General features: G+C 57.9%; 1 protein-coding gene across 1 annotated transcript in view; it reads left to right on the top strand.

Annotated features, from left to right (window-relative positions):
* Positions 1-19721, top strand: part of CLCN6 (Cl-/H+ antiporter 6) — a 117050-nt gene that overhangs the window by 82463 nt on the left and 14866 nt on the right. Inside the window, exons 11-13 of the mRNA XM_088456258.1 lie at positions 20-133; positions 1759-1925; positions 6089-6215. Coding sequence (XP_088312384.1) covers positions 20-133; positions 1759-1925; positions 6089-6215 — 408 coding nt within the window. The remainder of the gene's footprint in view (positions 1-19; positions 134-1758; positions 1926-6088; positions 6216-19721) is intronic.

Raw genomic sequence — 19721 nt, 5'->3', positions numbered from 1 at the left:
AATCTGCCATCCCTGTCAGCTCTTCTGTTCCATGTCTGCCACGTTTACACTGAATTTCTTCCGATCCGGGATTCTCTTTTCAAGCTGGGGATCATTTCAAGTGCCTGGACTGCTCAATTTTGGGGAGTTTAAGGTTTGTAATATTATTGCACAAAAGGCAAAATGATTCCTATGACATTTTCTACATAATACTTTGTTTACAACCCTGTAAGTGTTCCAGTCCTGATACAGGTGTGTTGCGTGTTTCTGCACGCTAGTAAGACAGGTGTGTTGCGTGTTTCTGCACACTAGTAAGACAGGTGTGTTGCGTCTTTCTGCACGCTAGTAAGACAGGTGTGTTGCGTCTTTCTGCACGCTAGTAAGACAGGTGTGTTGCGTCTTTCTGCACGCTAGTAAGACAGGTGTGTTGCGTCTTTCTGCACGCTAGTAAGACAGGTGTGTTGCGTCTTTCTGCACGCTAGTAAGATAGGTGTGTTGCGTCTTTCTGCACGCTAGTAAGACAGGTGTGTTGCGTCTTTCTGCACGCTAGTAAGACAGGTGTGTTGCGTGTTTCTGCGCGCTAGTAAGACAGGTGTGTTGCGTGTTTCTGCGCGCTAGTAAGACAGGTGTGTTGCGTGTTTCTGCACTCTAGTAAGACAGGTGTGTTGCGTGTTTCTGCACGCTAGTAAGACAGGTGTGTTGCGTGTTTCTGCACGCTAGTAAGACAGGTGTGTTGCGTGTTTCTGCACGCTAGTAAGACAGGTGTGTTGCGTGTTTCTGCATGCTAGTAAGACAGGTGTGTTGCGTGTTTCTGCGCGCTAGTAAGACAGATGTGTTGCCTGTTTCTGCGCGCTAGTGACACAGGTGTGTTGCCTGTTTCTGCGCGCTAGTGACACAGGTGTGTTGCCTGTTTCTGCGTGCTAGTGAGACAGGTGTGTTGCCTGTTTCTGCGCGCTAGTGACACAGGTGTGTTGCCTGTTTCTGCGCGCTAGTGACACAGGTGTGTTGCCTGTTTCTGTACGCTAGTGACACAGGTGTGTTGCCTGTTTCTCGTGCTAGTGACACAGGTGTGTTGCCTGTTTATGCACGCTAGTGACACAGGTGTGTTGCCTGTTTCTGCACGCTAGTAAGTCAGGTGTGTTGCCTGTTTCTGCGTGCTAGTGACACAGGTGTGTTGCCTGTTTCTGCACGCTAGTAAGTCAGGTGTGTTGCCTGTTTCTGCGTGCTAGTGAGACAGGTGTGTTGCCTGTTTATGCGTGCTAGTGAGACAGGTGTGTTGCCTGTTTATGCGCGCTAGTGACACAGGTGTGTTGCGTGTTTCTGCACGCTAGTAAGACAGGTGTGTTGCGTGTTTCTGCACGCTAGTGACACAGGTGTGTTGCCTGTTTCTGCACGCTAGTAAGACAGGTGTACACAGGACTGTAGGTGAGTGGTAACACGCCCGCGTACCCAGCTGAGGTTGGCTCGCTAACTGGTGATGGAGCAACAAGCCCCAGCATGCCCTTCCAGTTAGTGTTTCCCTGTATAGCAAAGGAAATGCTGGGACTTGTAGTGCCACCAGTTACCTGCTTTTGTTTTGGAAGACACCAGTGGCCTGTTATTTATACTGATTGCATATGAAGTAATGGGGAAGACTAATAGAGGGTGTAGGAAGGATGATTGTGTGTATCGGGAACGCTGGTTGCCGTGGGTTACGGCAATCACTGCTGTTAGCTCCATGTTGTCTTGTATCTCATGTGCTGAATAGCGCAGACAGCCCAGCATGTTATGTGTTCCCAGTGCGCTGACTCTGATAAGAAATGTCACCTGTGGACGGTGCTAGACCTGGCGTTCTTCATCATCATGGGGGTGATCGGGGGGTTACTGGGAGCCACCTTTAACTGTTTGAATAAGAGACTGGCAAAGTACCGCATGAGGAACGTGCACCCCAAGCCAAAACTCGTCAGGTATGTGCACTGTCCCACATAACCTCTGCCTGCCAGCTTCATACATGTCTATGTGTGCCTGCCAGCTACATACATGTGTCTATGTGTGCCTGCCAGCTACATACATGTGTCTATGTGTGCCTGCCAGCTACATACATGTGTCTATGTGTGCCTGCCAGCTACATACATGTGTCTGTGTGTGCCTGCCTGCTACATACATGTGTCTATGTGTGCCTGCCAGCTACATACATGTGTCTATGTGTGCCTGCCAGCTACATACATGTGTCTGTGTGTGCCTGTCAGCGACATACATGTAAGTGTGTGAGTGTAATGAGGAAATATTAGTGTGCCTGTCAGCAACATACGTGTGTGTGTGTGTCTGTCCGCATCTCCATGCATATTTTTCTGTGTCTTTCTCGCTGTGTGCATCTCTGGCTGTCTCTGTGTGTGTGTGTGTGTCTGTGTGCCTGTCTCTCTTTGTGTGTGTCTGTGTGCCTGTCTCTCTTTGTGTGTGTCTGTGTGCCTGTCTCTCTTTGTGTGTGTCTGTGTGCCTGTCTCTCTTTGTGTGTGTCTGTGTGCCTGTCTCTCTTTGTGTGTGTGTGTCTGTGTGCCTGTCTCTCTTTGTGTGTGTCTGTGTGCCTGTCTCTCTTTGTGTGTGTGTCTGTGTGCCTGTCTCTCTTTGTGTGTGTGTCTGTGTGCCTGTCTCTCTTTGTGTGTGTGTGTGTCTGTGTGCCTGTCTCTCTTTGTGTGTGTGTCTGTGTGCCTGTCTCTCTTTGTGTGTGTGTCTGTGTGCCTGTCTCTCTTTGTGTGTGTGTCTGTGTGCCTGTCTCTCTTTGTGTGTGTGTCTGTGTGCCTGTCTCTCTATGTGTGTGTGTGTGTCTGTGTGCCTGTCTCTTTGTGTGTGTGTCTGTGTGCCTGTCTCTGTGTGTGTGTGTCTGTGTACCTGTCTCTTTGTGTGTGTGTGTCTGTGTGCCTGTCTCTCTTTGTGTGTATGTCTGTGTGCCTGTCTCTCTTTGTGTGTGTGTCTGTGTGCCCGTCTCTCTTTGTGTGTGTCTGTGTGCCTGTCTCTCTTTGTGTGTCTGTGTGCCTGTCTCTTTGTGTGTGTGTCTGTGTGCCTGTCTCTCTATGTGTTTGTGTGTCTGTGTGCCTGTCTCTTTGTGTGTGTCTGTGTGCCTGTCTCTCTTTGTGTGTGTGTGTCTGTGTGCCTGTCTCTCTTTGTGTGTGTGTGCCTGTCTCTCTTTGTGTGTCTGTGTGCCTGTCTCTTTGTGTGTGTGTCTGTGTGCCTGTCTCTCTATGTGTGTGTGTGTCTGTGTGCCTGTCTCTTTGTGTGTGTCTGTGTGCCTGTCTCTCTTTGTGTGTGTGTGTCTGTGTGCCTGTCTCTCTTTGTGTGTGTGTGCCTGTCTCTCTTTGTGTGTGTGTGTGTCTGTGTGCCTGTCTCTCTTTGTGTGTGTGTGTGTGCCTGTCTCTCTTTGTGTGTGTGTCTGTGTGCCTGTCTCTCTTTGTGTGTGTGTCTGTGTGCCTGTCTCTCTTTGTGTGTGTCTGTGTGCCTGTCTCTCTTTGTGTGTGTCTGTGTGCCTGTCTCTCTTTGTGTGTGTCTGTGTGCCTGTCTCTCTTTGTGTGTGTCTGTGTGCCTGTCTCTCTTTGTGTGTCTGTGTGCCTGTCTCTCTTTGTGTGTGTGTGCCTGTCTCTCTTTGTGTGTGTGTGTGTGTGCCTGTCTCTCTTTGTGTGTGTGTGTCTGTGTGCCTGTCTCTCTTTGTGTGTGTGTCTTTGTGCCTGTCTCTCTTTGTGTGTGTCTGTGTGCCTGTCTCTCTTTGTGTGTGTGTGTCTGTGTGCCTGTCTCTCTTTGTGTGTGTGTCTGTGTGCCTGTCTCTCTTTGTGTGTGTGTGTGTGCCTGTCTCTCTTTGTGTGTCTGTGTGCCTGTCTCTCTTTGTGTGTCTGTGTGCCTGTCTCTCTTTGTGTGTCTGTGTGCCTGTCTCTCTTTGTGTGTCTGTGTGCCTGTCTCTCTTTGTGTGTCTGTGTCTGTGTGCCTGTCTCTCTTTGTGTGTCTGTGTCTGTGTGCCTGTCTCTCTTTGTGTGTCTGTGTCTGTGTGCCTGTCTCTCTTTGTGTGTCTGTGTCTGTGTGCCTGTCTCTCTTTGTGTGTCTGTGTGTGTCTGTGTGGCTGTGTGTGTGTGTGTGTCTGTCTCTCTTTGTGTGTGTGTGTCTGTGTGCCTGTCTCTCTTTGTGTGTGTGTGTCTGTGTGCCTGTCTCTCTTTGTGTGTGTGTGTGCCTGTCTCTTTGTGTGTGTGTGTGTGTGTGTGTGCCTGTCTCTCTTTGTGTGTCTGTGTGCCTGTCTCTCTTTGTGTGTCTGTGTGCCTGTCTCTCTTTGTGTGTGTGTGTCTGTGTGCCTATCTCTCTTTGTGTGTGTCTGTGTGCCTGTCTCTCTTTGTGTGTGTGTGTCTGTGTGCCTGTCTCTCTGTGTGTGTGTGTCTGTGTGCCTGTCTCTCTTTGTGTGTGTGTGTCTGTGTGCCTGTCTCTCTTTGTGTGTCTGTGTGCCTGTCTCTCTTTGTGTGTGTGTGTCTGTGTGCCTGTCTCTCTGTGTGTGTGTGTCTGTGTGCCTGTCTCTCTTTGTGTGTGTGTGTCTGTGTGCCTGTCTCTCTTTGTGTGTCTGTGTGCCTGTCTCTCTTTGTGTGTGTGTGTCTGTGTGCCTGTCTCTCTGTGTGTGTGTGTCTGTGTGCCTGTCTCTCTTTGTGTGTGTGTGTCTGTGTGCCTGTCTCTCTTTGTGTGTCTGTGTGCCTGTCTCTCTTTGTGTGTGTCTGTGTGCCTGTCTCTCTGTGTGTGTGTCTGTGTGCCTGTCTCTCTTTGTGTGTGTGTCTGTGTGCCTGTCTCTTTTTGTGTGTGTGTCTGTCTCTCTTTGTGTGTCTGTGTGCCTGTCTCTCTTTGTGTGTGTCTGTGTGCCTGTCTCTCTTTGTGTGTGTGTCTGTGTGCCTGTCTCTCTTGTGTGTGTGTGTCTGTGTGCCTGTCTCTTTTTGTGTGTGTGTCTGTCTCTCTTTGTGTGTCTGTGTGCCTGTCTCTCTTTGTGTGTGTGTCTGTCTCTCTTTGTGTGTGTGTCTGTGTGCCTGTCTCTCTTTGTGTGTGTGCCTGTCTCTCTTTGTGTGTGTGTCTGTGTGCCTGTCTCTCTTTGTGTGTGTCTGTGTGCCTGTCTCTCTTTGTGTGTGTGTCTGTGTGCCTGTCTCTCTTTGTGTGTGTGTCTGTGTGCCTGTCTCTCTTTGTGTGTGTGTCTGTGTGCCTGTCTCTCTTTGTGTGTGTGTCTGTGTGCCTGTCTCTCTTTGTGTGTGTGTCTGTGTGCCTGTCTCTCTTTGTGTGTGTGTCTGTGTGCCTGTCTCTCTTTGTGTGTGTCTGTGTGCCTGTCTCTCTTTGTGTGTGTGTCTGTGTCTGTGTGCCTGTCTCTCTTTGTGTGTGTGTGTCTGTGCCTGTCTCTTTGTGTGTGTGTGTGTGTGTGTGTGTGTGTGTGCCTGTCTCTCTTTGTGTGTCTGTGTGCCTGTCTCTTTGTGTGTCTGTGTGCCTGTCTCTCTTTGTGTGTCTGTGTGCCTGTCTCTCTTTGTGTGTGTGTGTGTGTGTGTGCCTGTCTCTCTTTGTGTGTGTGTGTGTGCCTGTCTCTCTTTGTGTGTGTGTGTGTGCCTGTCTCTCTTTGTGTGTGTGTGTGTGCCTGTCTCTCTTTGTGTGTGTGTGTGTGCCTGTCTCTCTTTGTGTGTGTGTCTGTGTGCCTGTCCCTCTTTGTGTGTGTCTGTGTGCCTCTGTCTCTGTGCATCTGTCTGATTTTGTCTTTGTGCATTGTGTGCCTCTGCCTGTCCCTGCCTTTCTCTGTTAGTCCGTGAGTCTCTCTGCCTGCCTCCGCCTGTCCCTGCCTCTCTCTGCCTGCCTCCGCCTGTCCCTGCCTCTCTCTGCCTGCCTCCGCCTGTCCCTGCCTCTCTCTGCCTGCCTCCGCCTGTCCCTGCCTCTCTCTGCCTGCCTCCGCCTGTCCCTGCCTCCCTCTCTGCCTGCCTCCGCCTGTCCCTGCCTCCCTCTCTGCCTGCCTCTGCCTGTCCCTGCCTCTCTCTGCGTGCCTCCGCCTGTCCCTGCCTCTCTCTGCCTGCCTCCGCCTGTCCCTGCCTCTCTCTGCCTGCCTCCGCCTGTCTATAGAATAACACAGGTTCCTATTTTCCAGGGTATGTGAAAGCCTCTTGGTCTCTTTGGTCACCACAGTAATTGTCTTTGTGTCATCAATGGTTCTGGGAGAATGTCGGAAACTGTCTCCGCCCACAAACTGGAATAATGGCTCCATCTCCATGCAGGTAGTTTGTGATTCCTGTATGGAAACTGTTTCAGCTGTCTCGTCCTCCAGCCCACGTGCACGTTGCTCTAACAGATGCTTGGGGCTCTCCCGTGTCTCCAGCTTCTCACTAGCAGCCTACACAGACCCTCCCCTGCCCCCCCCCCCCCCCCGGAATGAGAATGACGCTACATCTACTCTCATTAGTGCCTCCTTTCTGCAAGCATACCCACATTCTCCTCTATCTCTCCTCACTTTGTCTCCCCCCCTGCTAGCTCTCCCTGTGAGTATGTCTCTGCTTCTCTCAATACCTCCCCCTCCTGCTGGCCGGCTCCTCCCCTGCTAGCTCTCCCTGTGAGTATGTTTCTGCTTCTCTCAATACCTCCCCCTCCTGCTGGCCGGCTCCTCTCCTGCTAGCTCTCTCTGTGTGAGTATGTCTCTGCTTCTCTCACTACCTCCCCCTCCTGCTGGCCGGCTCCTCCCCTGCTAGCTCTCCCTGTGATTATGTCTCTGCTTCTCTCACTACCTCCCCCTCCTGCTGGCCGGCTCCTCCCCTGCTAGCTCTCCCTGTGTGAGTATGTCTCTGCTTCTCTCGCTGTCTCCCTCCTCCTGCTGGCCGGCTCCTCCCCTGCTAGCTCTCCCTGTGAGTATGTCTCTGCTTCTCTCGCTGTCTCCCCCCCTGCTAGCTCTCCCTGTGAGTATGTCTCTGCTTCTCTCACTACCTCCCACCTCCTGCTGGCTGGCCGGCTCCTCCCCTGCTAGCTCTCCCTGTGAGTATGTCTCTGCTTCTCTCACTACCTCCCCCTCCTGCTGGCCGGCTCCTCTCCTGCTAGCTCTCCCTGTGAGTATGTCTCTGCTTCTCTCACTATCTCCCCCCTCCTGCTGGCCGGCTCCTCCCCCACTAGCTCTCCCTGTGAGTATGTCTCTGCTTCTCTCGCTGCCTCCCCCCTCCTGCTGGCCGGCTCCTCCCCTGCTAGCTCTCCCTGTGAGTATGTCTCTGCTTCTCTCGCTGCCTCCCCCCTCCTGCTAGCCGGCTCCTCCCCTGCTAGCTCTCCCTGTGAGTATGTCCCTGCTTCTCTCGCTGCCTCCCCCCTCCTGCTGGCCGGCTCCTCCCCTGCTAGCTCTCACTGTGTGTATGTCTCTGCTTCTCTCACTATCTCCCCCCTCCTGCTGGCCGGCTCCTCGCCTGCTAGCTCTCCCTGTGAGTATTTCTCTGCTTCTCTCGCTATCTCCCCCCCTGCTAGCTCTCCCTGTGAGTATGTCTCTGCTTCTCTCGCTGTCTCCCCCCCTGTTAGCTCTCCCTGTGAGTATTTCTCTGCTTCTCTTGCTATCTCCCCCCCTGCTAGCTCTCCCTGTGAGTATGTCTCTGCTTCTCTCGCAGTCTCCCCCCCTGTTAGCTCTCCCTGTGAGTATGTCTCTGCTTCTCTCACTATCTCTCCCCCCTGCTAGCTCTCCCTGTGAGTATGTCTCTGCTTCTCTCGCTGTCTCCCCCCTCCCGCTGGCCAGCTCCTCTCCTGCTAGCTCTCCCTGTGAGTATGTCTCTGCTTCTCTCGCTGTCTCCCCCCCTGCTAGCTCTCCCTGTGAGTATGTCTCTGCTTCTCTCACTACCTCCCCCCTCCTGCTGGCTGGCCGGCTCCTCCCCTGCTAGCTCTCCCAGTGAGTATGTCTCTGCTTCTCTCACTACCTCCCCCTCCTGCTGGCCGGCTCCTCTCCTGCTAGCTCTCCCTGTGAGTATGTCTCTGCTTCTCTTGCTGCCTCCCCCCTCCTGCTGGCCGGCTCCTCCCCTGCTAGCTCTCCCTGTGAGTATGTCTCTGCTTCTCTCGCTGCCTCCCCCCTCCTGCTGGCCGGCTCCTCCCCTGCTAGCTCTCCCTGTGAGTATGTCTCTGCTACTCTCACTATCTCCCCCCTCCTGCTGGCCGGCTCCTCGCCTGCTAGTTCTCCCTGTGAGTATTTCTCTGCTTCTCTCGCTATCTCCCCCCCTGCTAGCTCTCCCTGTGAGTATGTCTCTGCTTCTCTCGCTGTCTCCCCCCCTGTTAGCTCTCCCTGTGAGTATTTCTCTGCTTCTCTCGCTATCTCCCCCCCTGCTAGCTCTCCCTGTGAGTATGTCTCTGCTTCTCTCACTATCTCACCCCCCTGCTAGCTCTCCCTGTGAGTATGTCTCTGCTTCTCTCGCTGTCTCCCCCCTCCCGCTGGCCAGCTCCTCTCCTGCTAGCTCTCCCTGTGAGTATGTCTCTGCTTCTCTCGCTGTCTCCCCCCCTGGTAGCTCTCCCTGTGATTATGTCTCTGCTTCTCTCACTACCTCCCCCCTCCTGCTGGCTGGCCGGCTCCTCCCCTGCTAGCTCTCCCTGTGAGTATGTCTCTGCTTCTCTCACTACCTCCCCCTCCTGCTGGCCGGCTCCTCTCCTGCTAGCTCTCCCTGTGAGTATGTCTCTGCTTCTCTCACTATCTCCCCCCTCCTGCTGGCCGGCTCCTCCCCTGCTAGCTCTCCCTGTGAGTATGTCTCTGCTTCTCTCGCTGCCTCCCCCCTCCTGCTGGCCGGCTCCTCCCCTGCTAGCTCTCCCTGTGAGTATGTCTCTGCTTCTCTCGCTGCCTCCCCCCTCCTGCTGGCCGGCTCCTCCCCTGCTAGCTCTCCCTGTGAGTATGTCTCTGCTTCTCTCGCTGCCTCCCCCCTCCTGCTGGCCGGCTCCTCCCCTGCTAGCTCTCCCTGTGAGTATGTCTCTGCTTCTCTCACTATCTCCCCCCTCCTGCTGGCCGGCTCCTCGCCTGCTAGCTCTCCCTGTGAGTATGTCTCTGCTTCTCTCGCTGCCTCCCCCCTCCTGCTGGCCGGCTCCTCCCCTGCTAGCTCTCCCTGTTAGTATGTCTCTGCTTCTCTCGCTGCCTCCCCCCTCCTGCTGGCCGGCTCCTCCCTGCTAGCTCTCCCTGTGAGTATGTCTCTGCTTCTCTCGCTGCCTCCCCCCTCCTGCTGGCCGGCTCCTCGCCTGCTAGCTCTCCCTGTGAGTATGTCTCTGCTTCTCTCGCTGTCTCCCCCCCTGTTAGCTCTCCCTGTGAGTATTTCTCTGCTTCTCTCGCTATCTCCCCCCCTGCTAGCTCTCCCTGTGAGTATGTCTCTGCTTCTCTCGCTGTCTCCCCCCCTGTTAGCTCTCCCTGTGAGTATGTCTCTGCTTCTCTCACTATCTCTCCCCCCTGCTAGCTCTCCCTGTGAGTATGTCTCTACTTCTCTCACTATCTCCCCCTCCTGCTGGCCGGCTCCTCCCCTGCTAGCTCTCCCTGTGAGTATGTCTCTGCTTCTCTCACTACCTCCCCCTCCTGCTGGCCGGCTCCTCCCCTGCTAGCTCTCCCTGTGAGTATGTATCTGCTTCTCTCGTTGTCTCCCCCTCCTGCTGGCCGGCTCCTCCCCTGCTAGCTCTCCCTGTGAGTATGTCTCTGCTTCTCTCGCTGTCTCCCCCCCTGCTAGCTCTCCCTGTGAGTATGTCTCTGCTTCTCTCACTACCTCCCCCCTCCTGCTGGCTGGCCGGCTCCTCCCCTGCTAGCTCTCCCTGTGAGTATGTCTCTGCTTCTCTCATTACCTCCCCCTCCTGCTGGCCGGCTCCTCTCCTGCTAGCTCTCCCTGTGACTATGTCTCTGCTTCTCTCACTATCTCCCCCCTCCTGCTGGCCGGCTGCTCTCCTGCTAGCTCTCCCTGTGAGTGTGTCTCTGCTTCTCTCACTATCTCTCCCCTCCTGCTGGCCGGCTCCTCGCCTGCTAGCTCTCCCTGTGAGTATTTCTCTGCTTCTCTCGCTATCTCCCCCCCTGCTAGCTCTCCCTGTGAGTATTTCTCTGCTTCTCTCGCTATCTCCCCCCCTGCCAGCTCTCCCTGTGAGTATGTCTCTGCTTCTCTCACTACCTCCCCCTCCTGCTGGCCGGCTCCTCTCCTGCTAGCTCTCCCTGTGAGTATGTCTCTGCTTCTCTCGCTGTCTCCCTCCTCCTGCTGGCCGGCTCCTCCCCTGCTAGCTCTCCCTGTGAGTATGTCTCTGCTTATCTCACTACCTCCCCCTCCTGCTGGCTGGCTCCCCCCTGCTAGCTCTCCCTGTGAGTATGTCTCTGCTTCTCTCACTATCTCTCCCCTCCTGCTGGCCGGCTCCTCTCCTGCTAGCTCTCCCTGTGCGTATGTCTCTGCTTCTCTCCCTGTCTCCCCCCTCCCGCTGGCCGGCTCCTCCCCTGCTAGCTCTCCCTGTGAGTATGTCTCTGCTTCTCTCACTGTCTCCCCCCTCCTGCTGGCCGGCTCCTCTCCTGCTAGCTCTCCCTGTGAGTATGTCTCTGCTTCTCTCGCTGTCTCCCCCCTCCTGCTGGCCGGCTCCTCTCCTGCTAGCTCTCCCTGTGAGTATGTCTCTGCTTCTCTCGCTGTCTCCCCCCTCCTGCTGGCCGGCTCCTCCCCTGCTAGCTCTCCCTGTGAGTATGTCTCTGCTTCTCTCGTTGTCTCCCCCCTCCTGCTGGCCGGCTCCTCCCCTGCTAGCTCTCCCTGTGAGTATGTCTCTGCTTCTCTCACTACCTCCCCCTCCTGCTGGCCGGCTCCTCCCCTGCTAGCTCTCCCTGTGAGTATGTATCTGCTTCTCTCGTTGTCTCCCCCTCCTGCTGGCCGGCTCCTCCCCTGCTAGCTCTCCCTGTGAGTATGTATCTGCTTCTCTCGTTGTCTCCCCCTCCTGCTGGCCGGCTCCTCCCCTGCTAGCTCTCCCTGTGAGTATGTCTCTGCTTCTCTCGCTGTCTCCCCCCCTGCTAGCTCTCCCTGTGAATATGTCTCTGCTTCTCTCACTACCTCCCCCCTCCTGCTGGCTGGCCGGCTCCTCCCCTGCTAGCTCTCCCTGTGAGTATGTCTCTGCTTCTCTCATTACCTCCCCCTCCTGCTGGCCGGCTCCTCTCCTGCTAGCTCTCCCTGTGACTATGTCTCTGCTTCTCTCACTATCTCCCCCCTCCTGCTGGCCGGCTCCTCTCCTGCTAGCTCTCCCTGTGAGTGTGTCTCTGCTTCTCTCACTATCTCTCCCCTCCTGCTGGCCGGCTCCTCGCCTGCTAGCTCTCCCTGTGAGTATTTCTCTGCTTCTCTCGCTATCTCCCCCCCTGCTAGCTCTCCCTGTGAGTATGTCTCTGCTTCTCTCGCTGTCTCCCCCCCTGTTAGCTCTCCCTGTGAGTATTTCTCTGCTTCTCTCGCTATCTCCCCCCCTGCCAGCTCTCCCTGTGAGTATGTCTCTGCTTCTCTCACTATCTCTCCCCCCTGCTAGCTCTCCCTGTGAGTATGTCTCTGCTTCTCTCGCTGTCTCCCCCCTCCTGCTGGCCGACTCCTCCCCTGCTAGCTCTCCCTGTGAGTATGTCTCTGCTTCTCTCGCTGTCTCCCTCCTCCTGCTGGCCGGCTCCTCCCCTGCTAGCTCTCCCTGTGAGTATGTCTCTGCTTATCTCACTACCTCCCCCTCCTGCTGGCTGGCTCCCCCCTGCTAGCTCTCCCTGTGAGTATGTCTCTGCTTCTCTCACTATCTCTCCCCTCCTGCTGGCCGGCTCCTCTCCTGCTAGCTCTCCCTGTGAGTATGTCTCTGCTTCTCTCCCTGTCTCCCCCCTCCCGCTGGCCGGCTCCTCCCCTGCTAGCTCTCCCTGTGAGTATGTCTCTGCTTCTCTCACTGTCTCCCCCCTCCTGCTGGCCGGCTCCTCTCCTGCTAGCTCTCCCTGTGAGTATGTCTCTGCTTCTCTCGCTGTCTCCCCCCTCCTGCTGGCCGGCTCCTCTCCTGCTAGCTCTCCCTGTGAGTATGTCTCTGCTTCTCTCGCTGTCTCCCCCCTCCTGCTTGCCGGCTCCTCCCCTGCTAGCTCTCCCTGTGAGTATGTCTCTGCTTCTCTCGTTGTCTCCCCCCTCCTGCTGGCCGGCTCCTCCCCTGCTAGCTCTCCCTGTGAGTATGTCTCTGCTTCTCTCACTATCTCCCCCTCTTGCTGGCCGGCTCCTCCCCTGCTAGCTCTCCCTGTGAGTATGTCTCTGCTCCTCCCCTGCTAGCTCTCCCTGTGAGTATGTCTCTGCTTCTCTCGCTGTCTCCCCCTCTTGCTGGCCGGCTCCTCCCCTGCTAGCTCTCCCTGTGAGTATGTCTCTGCTCCTCTCCTGCTAGCTCTCCCTGTGAGTATGTCTCTGCTTCTCTCGCTGTCTCCCCCTCCTGCTGGCCGGCTCCTCCACTGCTAGCTCTCCCTGTGAGTATGTCTCTTCTTCTCTCGCTGTCTCCCCCCTCCTGCTGGCCGGCTCCTCCCCTGCTAGCTCTCCCTGTGAGTATGTCTCTGCTTCTCTCACTGTCTCCTTCTCCTGCTGGCCGGCTCCTCCCCTGCTAGCTCTCCCTGTGAGTATGTCTCTGCTTCTCTCGCTGTCTCCCCCCTCCTGCTGGCCGGCTCCTCCCCTGCTAGCTCTCCCTGTGAGTATGTCTCTGCTTCTCTCGCTGTCTCCACCTCCTGCTTGCCGGCTCCTCCCCTGCTAGCTCTCCCTGTGAGTATGTCTCTGCTTCTCTCGCTGACTCCCCTCTCCTGCTGGCCGGCTCCTCCCCTGCTAGCTCTCCCTGTGAGTATGTCTCTGTCTCCACCTCCTGCTGGCCGGCTCCTCCCCTGCTAGCTCTCCCTGTGAGTATGTCTCTGCTCCTCCCCTGCTAGCTCTCCCTGTGAGTATGTCTCTGCTTCTCTCGCTGTCTCCCCCTCCTGCTGGCCGGCTCCTCCCCTGCTAGCTCTCCCTGTGAGTATGTCTCTGCTTCTCTCACTACCTCCCCCTCCTGCTGGCCGGCTCCCCCCTGCTATCTCTCCCTGTGAGTATGTCTCTGCTCCTCTCCTGCTAGCTCTCCCTGTGAGTATGTCTCTGCTTCTCTCGCTGTCTCCTCCTCCTGCTGGCCGGCTCCCCCCCTGCTAGCTCTCTCTGTGAGGATGTCTCTGCTTCTCTCGCTGTCTCCCCCTCCTGCTGGCCGGCACCTCCCCTGCTGGCTCTTCCTGTGAGTATGTCTCTGCTTCTCTCGCTGTCTCCCCCTCCTGCTGGCCGGCTCCCCCCCTGCTAGCTCTCCCTGTGAGTATGTCTCTACTTCTCTCGCTGTCTCCCCCTCCTGCTGGCCGGCTCCTCTCCTGCTAGCTCTCCCTGTGAGTATGTCTCTGCTTCTCTCGCTGTCTTCCCCCCTCCTGCTGGCCGGCTCCTCCCCTGCTAGCTCTCCCTGTGAGTATATCTCGGCTTCTCTCGCTGTCTCCCCCTCCTGCTGGCCGGCTCCTCCCCTGCTAGCTCTCCCTGTGAGTATGTCTCTGCTTCTCTCGCTGTCTCCCCCCTCCTGCTGGCCGGCTCCTCCCCTGCTAGCTCTCCCTGTGAGTATGTCTCTGCTTCTCTCACTGTCTCCCCCCTTCTGCTGGCCAGCTCCTCCCCTGCTAGCTCTCCCTGTGAGTATGTCTCTGCTCCTCCCCTGCTAGCTCTCCCTGTGAGTATGTCTCTGCTTCTCTCGCTGTCTCCCCCCTCCTGCTGACCGGCTCCTCCCCTGCTAGCTCTCCCTGTGAGTATGTCTCTGCTTCTCTCGCTGTCTCCCTCCTCCTGCTGGCCGGCTCCTCCCCTGCTAGCTCTCCCTGTGAGTATGTCTCTGCTTATCTCACTACCTCCCCCTCCTGCTGGCTGGCTCCCCCTGCTTGCTCTCCCTGTGAGTATGTCTCTGCTTCTCTCGCTGTCTCCCCCCTCCTGCTGGCCGGCTCCTCCCCTGCTAGCTCTTCCTGTGGGTATGTCTCTGCTTCTCTCACTATCCCCCCCTCCTGCTGGCCGGCTCCTCCCCTGCTAGCTCTCCCTGTGAGTATGTCTCTGCTTCTCTCGCTGTCTCCCCCCTCCTGCTGGCCGGCTCCTCCCCTGCTAGCTCTCCCTGTGAGTATGTCTCTGCTTCTCTCGCTGTCTCCCCCCTCCTGCTGGCCGGCTCCTCCCCTGCTAGCTCTCCCTGTGGGTATGTCTCTGCTTCTCTCACTATCTCTCCCCCCCTGCTGGCCGGCTCCCCCCTGCTAGATCTCCCTGTGAGTATGTCTCTGCTTCTCTCACTCTCTCCCGCCTCCTGCTGGCCGGCTCCTCTCCTGCTAGCTCTCCCTGTGAGTATGTCTCTGCTTCTCTCGCTGTCTCCCCCCTCCTGCTGGCCGGCTCCTCTCCTGCTAGGTCTCCCTGTGAGTATGTCTCTGCTTCTCTCGCTGTCTCCACCTCCTGCTGGCCGGCTCCTCCCCTGCTAGCTCTCCCTGTGAGTATGTCTCTGCTCCTCCCCTGCTAGCTCTCCCTGTGAGTATGTCTCTGCTTCTCTTGCTGTCTCCCCCTCCTGCTGGCCGGCTCCTCCCGTGCTAGCTCTCCCTGTGAGTATGTCTCTGCTTCTCTCGCTGTCTCTACCTCCTGCTGGCCGGCTCCTCCCCTGCTAGCTCTCCCTGTGAGTATGTCTCTGCTTCTCTCGCTGTCTCCCCCCTCCTGCTGGCCGGCTCCTCCCCTGCTAGCTCTCCCTGTGAGTATGTCTCTGTCTCCACCTCCTGCTGGCCGGCTCCTCCCCTGCTAGCTCTCCCTGTGAGTATGTCTCTGCTCCTCGCCTGCTAGCTCTCCCTGTGAATATGTCTCTGCTTCTCTCGCTGTCTCCCCCCTCCTGCTGGCCGGCTCCTCCCCTGCTAGCTCTCCCTGTGAGTATGTCTCTGCTTCTCTCGCTGTCTCCCCCCTCCTGCTGTCCGGCTCCTCCCCTGCTAGCTCTCACTGTGAATATGTCTCTGCTTCTCTCACTATCTCCCCCTCCTGCTGGCCGGCTCCTCCCCTGCTAGCTCTCCCTGTGAATATGTCTCTGCTTCTCTCGCTGTCTCCCCCTCCTGCTGGCCGGCTCCTCCCCTGCTAGCTCTCCCTGTTGGTATGTCTCTGCTTCTCTCGCTGTCTCCCCCTCCTGCTGGCCGGCTCCTCCCCTGCTAGCTCTCCCTGTGAGTATGTCTCTGCTTCTCTCACTACCTCCCCCTCCTGCTGGCCGGCTCCCCCCTGCTAGCTCTCCCTGTGAGTATGTCTCTGCTCCTCTCCTGCTAGCTCTCCCTGTGAGTATGTCTCTGCTTCTCTCACTGTCTCCCCGTCCTGCTGGCCGGCTCCCCCCCTGCTAGCTCTCCCTGTGAGGATGTCTCTGCTTCTCTCGCTGTCTCCCCCTCCTGCTGGCCGGCACCTCCCCTGCTAGCTCTCCCTGTGAGTATGTCTCTGCTTCTCTCGCTGTCTCCCCCTCCTGCTGGCTGGCTCCTCCCCTGCTAGCTCTCCCTGTGAGTATGTCTCTGCTTCTCTCGCTGTCTCCCCCTCCTGCTGGCCGGCTCCTCCCCTGCTAGCTCTCCCTGTGAGTATGTCTCTGCTTCTCTCGCTGTCTCCCCCCTCCTGCTGGCCGGCTCCCCCCTGCTAGCTCTCCCTGTGAGTATGTCTCTACTTCTCTCGCTGTCTCCCCCTCCTGCTGGCCGGCTCCTCTCCTGCTAGCTCTCCCTGTGAGTATGTCTCTGCTTCTCTCGCTGTCTCCCCCTCCTGCTGGCCGGCTCCTCCCCTGCTAGCTCTCCCTGTGAGTATGTCTCTGCTTCTCTCGCTGTCTCCCCCCTCCTGCTGGCCGGCTCCTCCCCTGCTAGCTCTCCCTGTGAGTATGTCTCTGCTTCTCTCGCTGTCTCCCCCCTCCTGCTGGCCGGCTCCTCCCCTGCTAGCTCTCCCTGTGAGTATGTCTCTGCTTCTCTCACTGTCTCCCCCCTCCTGCTGGCCGGCTCCTCCCCTGCTAGCTCTCCCTGTGAGTATGTCTCTGCTCCTCCCCTGCTAGCTCTCCCTGTGAGTATGTCTCTGCTTCTCTCGCTGTCTCCCCCCTCCTGCTGGCCGGCTCCTCCCCTGCTAGCTCTCCCTGTGAGTATGTCTCTGCTTCTCTCGCTGTCTCCCCCCTCCCGCTGGCCGGCTCCTCCCCTGCTAGCTCTCCCTGTTGGTATGTCTCTGCTTATCTCACTACCTCCCCCTCCTGCTGGCTGGCTCCCCCTGCTTGCTCTCCCTGTGAGTATGTCTCTGCTTCTCTCGCTGTCTCCCCCCTCCTGCTGGCCGGCTCCTCCCCTGCTAGCTCTCCCTGTGAATATGTCTCTGCTTCTCTCGCTGTCTCCCCCTCCTGCTGGCCGGCTCCTCTCCTGCTAGCTCTCCCTGTGAGGATGTCTCTGCTTCTCTCGCTGTCTCCCCCTCCTGCTGGCCGGCTCCTCCCCTACTAGCTCTCCCTGTGAATATGTCTCTGCTTCTCTCGCTGTCTCCCCCCTCCTGCTGGCCGGCTCCTCCCCTGCTAGCTCTCCCTGTTGGTATGTCTCTGCTTCTCTCACTATCTCCCCCTCCTGCTGGCCGGCTCCTCCCCTGCTAGCTCTCCCTGTGAATATGTCTCTGCTTCTCTCGCTGTCTCCCCCCTCCTGCTGGCCGGCTCCTCCCCTGCTAGCTCTCCCTGTGAGTATGTCTCTGCTTCTCTCGCTGTCTCCCCCCTCCTGCTGGCCGGCTCCTCCCCTGCTAGCTCTCCCTGTGGGTATGTCTCTGCTTCTCTCACTATCTCTCCCCCCCTGCTGGCCGGCTCCCCCCTGCTAGATCTCCCTGTGAGTATGTCTCTGCTTCTCTCACTCTCTCCCGCCTCCTGCTGGCCGGCTCCTCTCCTGCTAGCTCTCCCTGTGAGTATGTCTCTGCTTCTCTCGCTGTCTCCCCCCTCCTGCTGGCCGGCTCCTCCCCTGCTAGCTCTCCCTGTGAGTATGTCTCTGCTTCTCTCACTATCTCCCCCTCCTGCTGGCCGGCTCCTCCCCTGCTAGCTCTCCCTGTGAGTATGTCTCTGCTTCTCTCGCTGTCTCCCCCCTCCTGCTGGCCGGCTCCTCTCCTGCTAGGTCTCCCTGTGAGTATGTCTCTGCTTCTCTCGCTGTCTCCACCTCCTGCTGGCCGGCTCCTCCCCTGCTAGCTCTCCCTGTGAGTATGTCTCTGCTCCTCCCCTGCTAGCTCTCCCTGTGAGTATGTCTCTGCTTCTCTTGCTGTCTCCCCCTCCTGCTGGCCGGCTCCTCCCGTGCTAGCTCTCCCTGTGAGTATGTCTCTGCTTCTCTCGCTGTCTCTACCTCCTGCTGGCCGGCTCCTCCCCTGCTAGCTCTCCCTGTGAGTATCTCTGCTTCTCTCGCTGACTCCCCCCTCCTGCTGGCCGGCTCCTCCCCTGCTAGCTCTCCCTGTGAGTATGTCTCTGTCTCCACCTCCTGCTGGCCGGCTCCTCCCCTGCTAGCTCTCCCTGTGAGTATGTCTCTGCTCCTCGCCTGCTAGCTCTCCCTGTGAGTATGTCTCTGCTTCTCTCGCTGTCTCCCCCCTCCTGCTGGCCGGCTCCTCCCCTGCTAGCTCTCCCTGTGAGTATGTCTCTGCTTCTCTCGCTGTCTCCCCCCTCCTGCTGTCCGGCTCCTCCCCTGCTAGCTCTCACTGTGAATATGTCTCTGCTTCTCTCACTATCTCCCCCTCCTGCTGGCCGGCTCCTCCCCTGCTAGCTCTCCCTGTGAATATGTCTCTGCTTCTCTCGCTGTCTCCCCCTCCTGCTGGCCGGCTCCTCCCCTGCTAGCTCTCCCTGTTGGTATGTCTCTGCTTCTCTCGCTGTCTCCCCCTCCTGCTGGCCGGCTCCTCCCCTGCTAGCTCTCCCTGTGAGTATGTCTCTGCTTCTCTCACTACCTCCCCCTCCTGCTGGCCGGCTCCCCCCTGCTAGCTCTCCCTGTGAGTATGTCTCTGCTCCTCTCCTGCTAGCTCTCCCTGTGAGTATGTCTCTGCTTCTCTCACTGTCTCCCCGTCCTGCTGGCCGGCTCCCCCCCTGCTAGCTCTCCCTGTGAGGATGTCTCTGCTTCTCTCGCTGTCTCCCCCTCCTGCTGGCCGGCACCTCCCCTGCTAGCTCTCCCTGTGAGTATGTCTCTGCTTCTCTCGCTGTCTCCCCCTCCTGCTGGCTGGCTCCTCCCCTGCTAGCTCTCCCTGTGAGTATGTCTCTGCTTCTCTCGCTGTCTCCCCCTCCTGCTGGCCGGCTCCTCCCCTGCTAGCTCTCCCTGTGAGTATGTCTCTGCTTCTCTCGCTGTCTCCCCCCTCCTGCTGGCCGGCTCCCCCCTGCTAGCTCTCCCTGTGAGTATGTCTCTACTTCTCTCGCTGTCTCCCCCTCCTGCTGGCCGGCTCCTCTCCTGCTAGCTCTCCCTGTGAGTATGTCTCTGCTTCTCTCGCTGTCTCCCCCTCCTGCTGGCCGGCTCCTCCCCTGCTAGCTCTCCCTGTGAGTATGTCTCTGCTTCTCTCGCTGTCTCCCCCCTCCTGCTGGCCGGCTCCTCCCCTGCTAGCTCTCCCTGTGAGTATGTCTCTGCTTCTCTCGCTGTCTCCCCCCTCCTGCTGGCCGGCTCCTCCCCTGCTAGCTCTCCCTGTGAGTATGTCTCTGCTTCTCTCACTGTCTCCCCCCTCCTGCTGGCCGGCTCCTCCCCTGCTAGCTCTCCCTGTGAGTATGTCTCTGCTCCTCCCCTGCTAGCTCTCCCTGTGAGTATGTCTCTGCTTCTCTCGCTGTCTCCCCCCTCCTGCTGGCCGGCTCCTCCCCTGCTAGCTCTCCCTGTGAGTATGTCTCTGCTTCTCTCGCTGTCTCCCCCCTCCCGCTGGCCGGCTCCTCCCCTGCTAGCTCTCCCTGTTGGTATGTCTCTGCTTATCTCACTACCTCCCCCTCCTGCTGGCTGGCTCCCCCTGCTTGCTCTCCCTGTGAGTATGTCTCTGCTTCTCTCGCTGTCTCCCCCTCCTGCTGGCCGGCTCCTCCCCTGCTAGCTCTCCCTGTGAGTATGTCTCTGCTTCTCTCGCTGTCTCCCCCCTCCTGCTGGCCGGCTCCTCCCCTGCTAGCTCTCCCTGTGAGTATGTCTCTGCTTCTCTCAATACCTCCCCCTCCTGCTGGCCGGCTCCTCTCCTGCTAGCTCTCCCTGTGAGTATGTCTCTGCTTCTCTCAATACCTCCCCCTCCTGCTGGCCGGCTCCTCCCCTGCTAGCTCTCCCTGTGAGTATGTCTCTGCTTCTCTCAATACCTCCCCCTCCTGCTGGCCGGCTCCTCCCCTGCTAGCTCTCCCTGTGAGTATGTCTCTGCTTCTCTCGCTGTCTCCCCCCTCCTGCTGGCCGGCTCCTCCCCTGCTAGCTCTCCCTGTGAGTATGTCTCTGCTTCTCTCGCTGTCTCCCCCCTCCTGCTGGCCGGCTCCTCCCCTGCTAGCTCTCCCTGTGAGGATGTCTCTGCTTCTCTCACTATCTCTCCCCTCCTGCTGGCCGGCTCCTCTCCTGCTAGCTCTCCCTGTGAGTATGTCTCTGCTTCTCTCCTGCTAGCTCTCCCTGTGAGTATGTCTCTGCTTCTCTCGCTGTCTCCCCCCCTGTTAGCTCTCCCTGTGAGTATGTCTCTGCTTCTCTCGCTGTCTCCCCCCCTGCTAGCTCTCCCAGTGAGTATGTCTCTGCTTCTCTCGCTGTCTCCCCCCCTGCTAGCTCTCCCTGTGAGTATGTCTCTGCTTCTCTCGCTGTCTCCACCTCCTGCTGGCCGGCTCCCCCA

Source organism: Taudactylus pleione, unplaced genomic scaffold (assembly GCF_031769625.1).
Source record: "Taudactylus pleione unplaced genomic scaffold, aTauple2 ptg000693l, whole genome shotgun sequence".
Classification (NCBI taxonomy): domain Eukaryota; kingdom Metazoa; phylum Chordata; class Amphibia; order Anura; family Myobatrachidae; genus Taudactylus; species Taudactylus pleione.
This window is presented reverse-complemented; position numbering and strand designations above follow the sequence as displayed.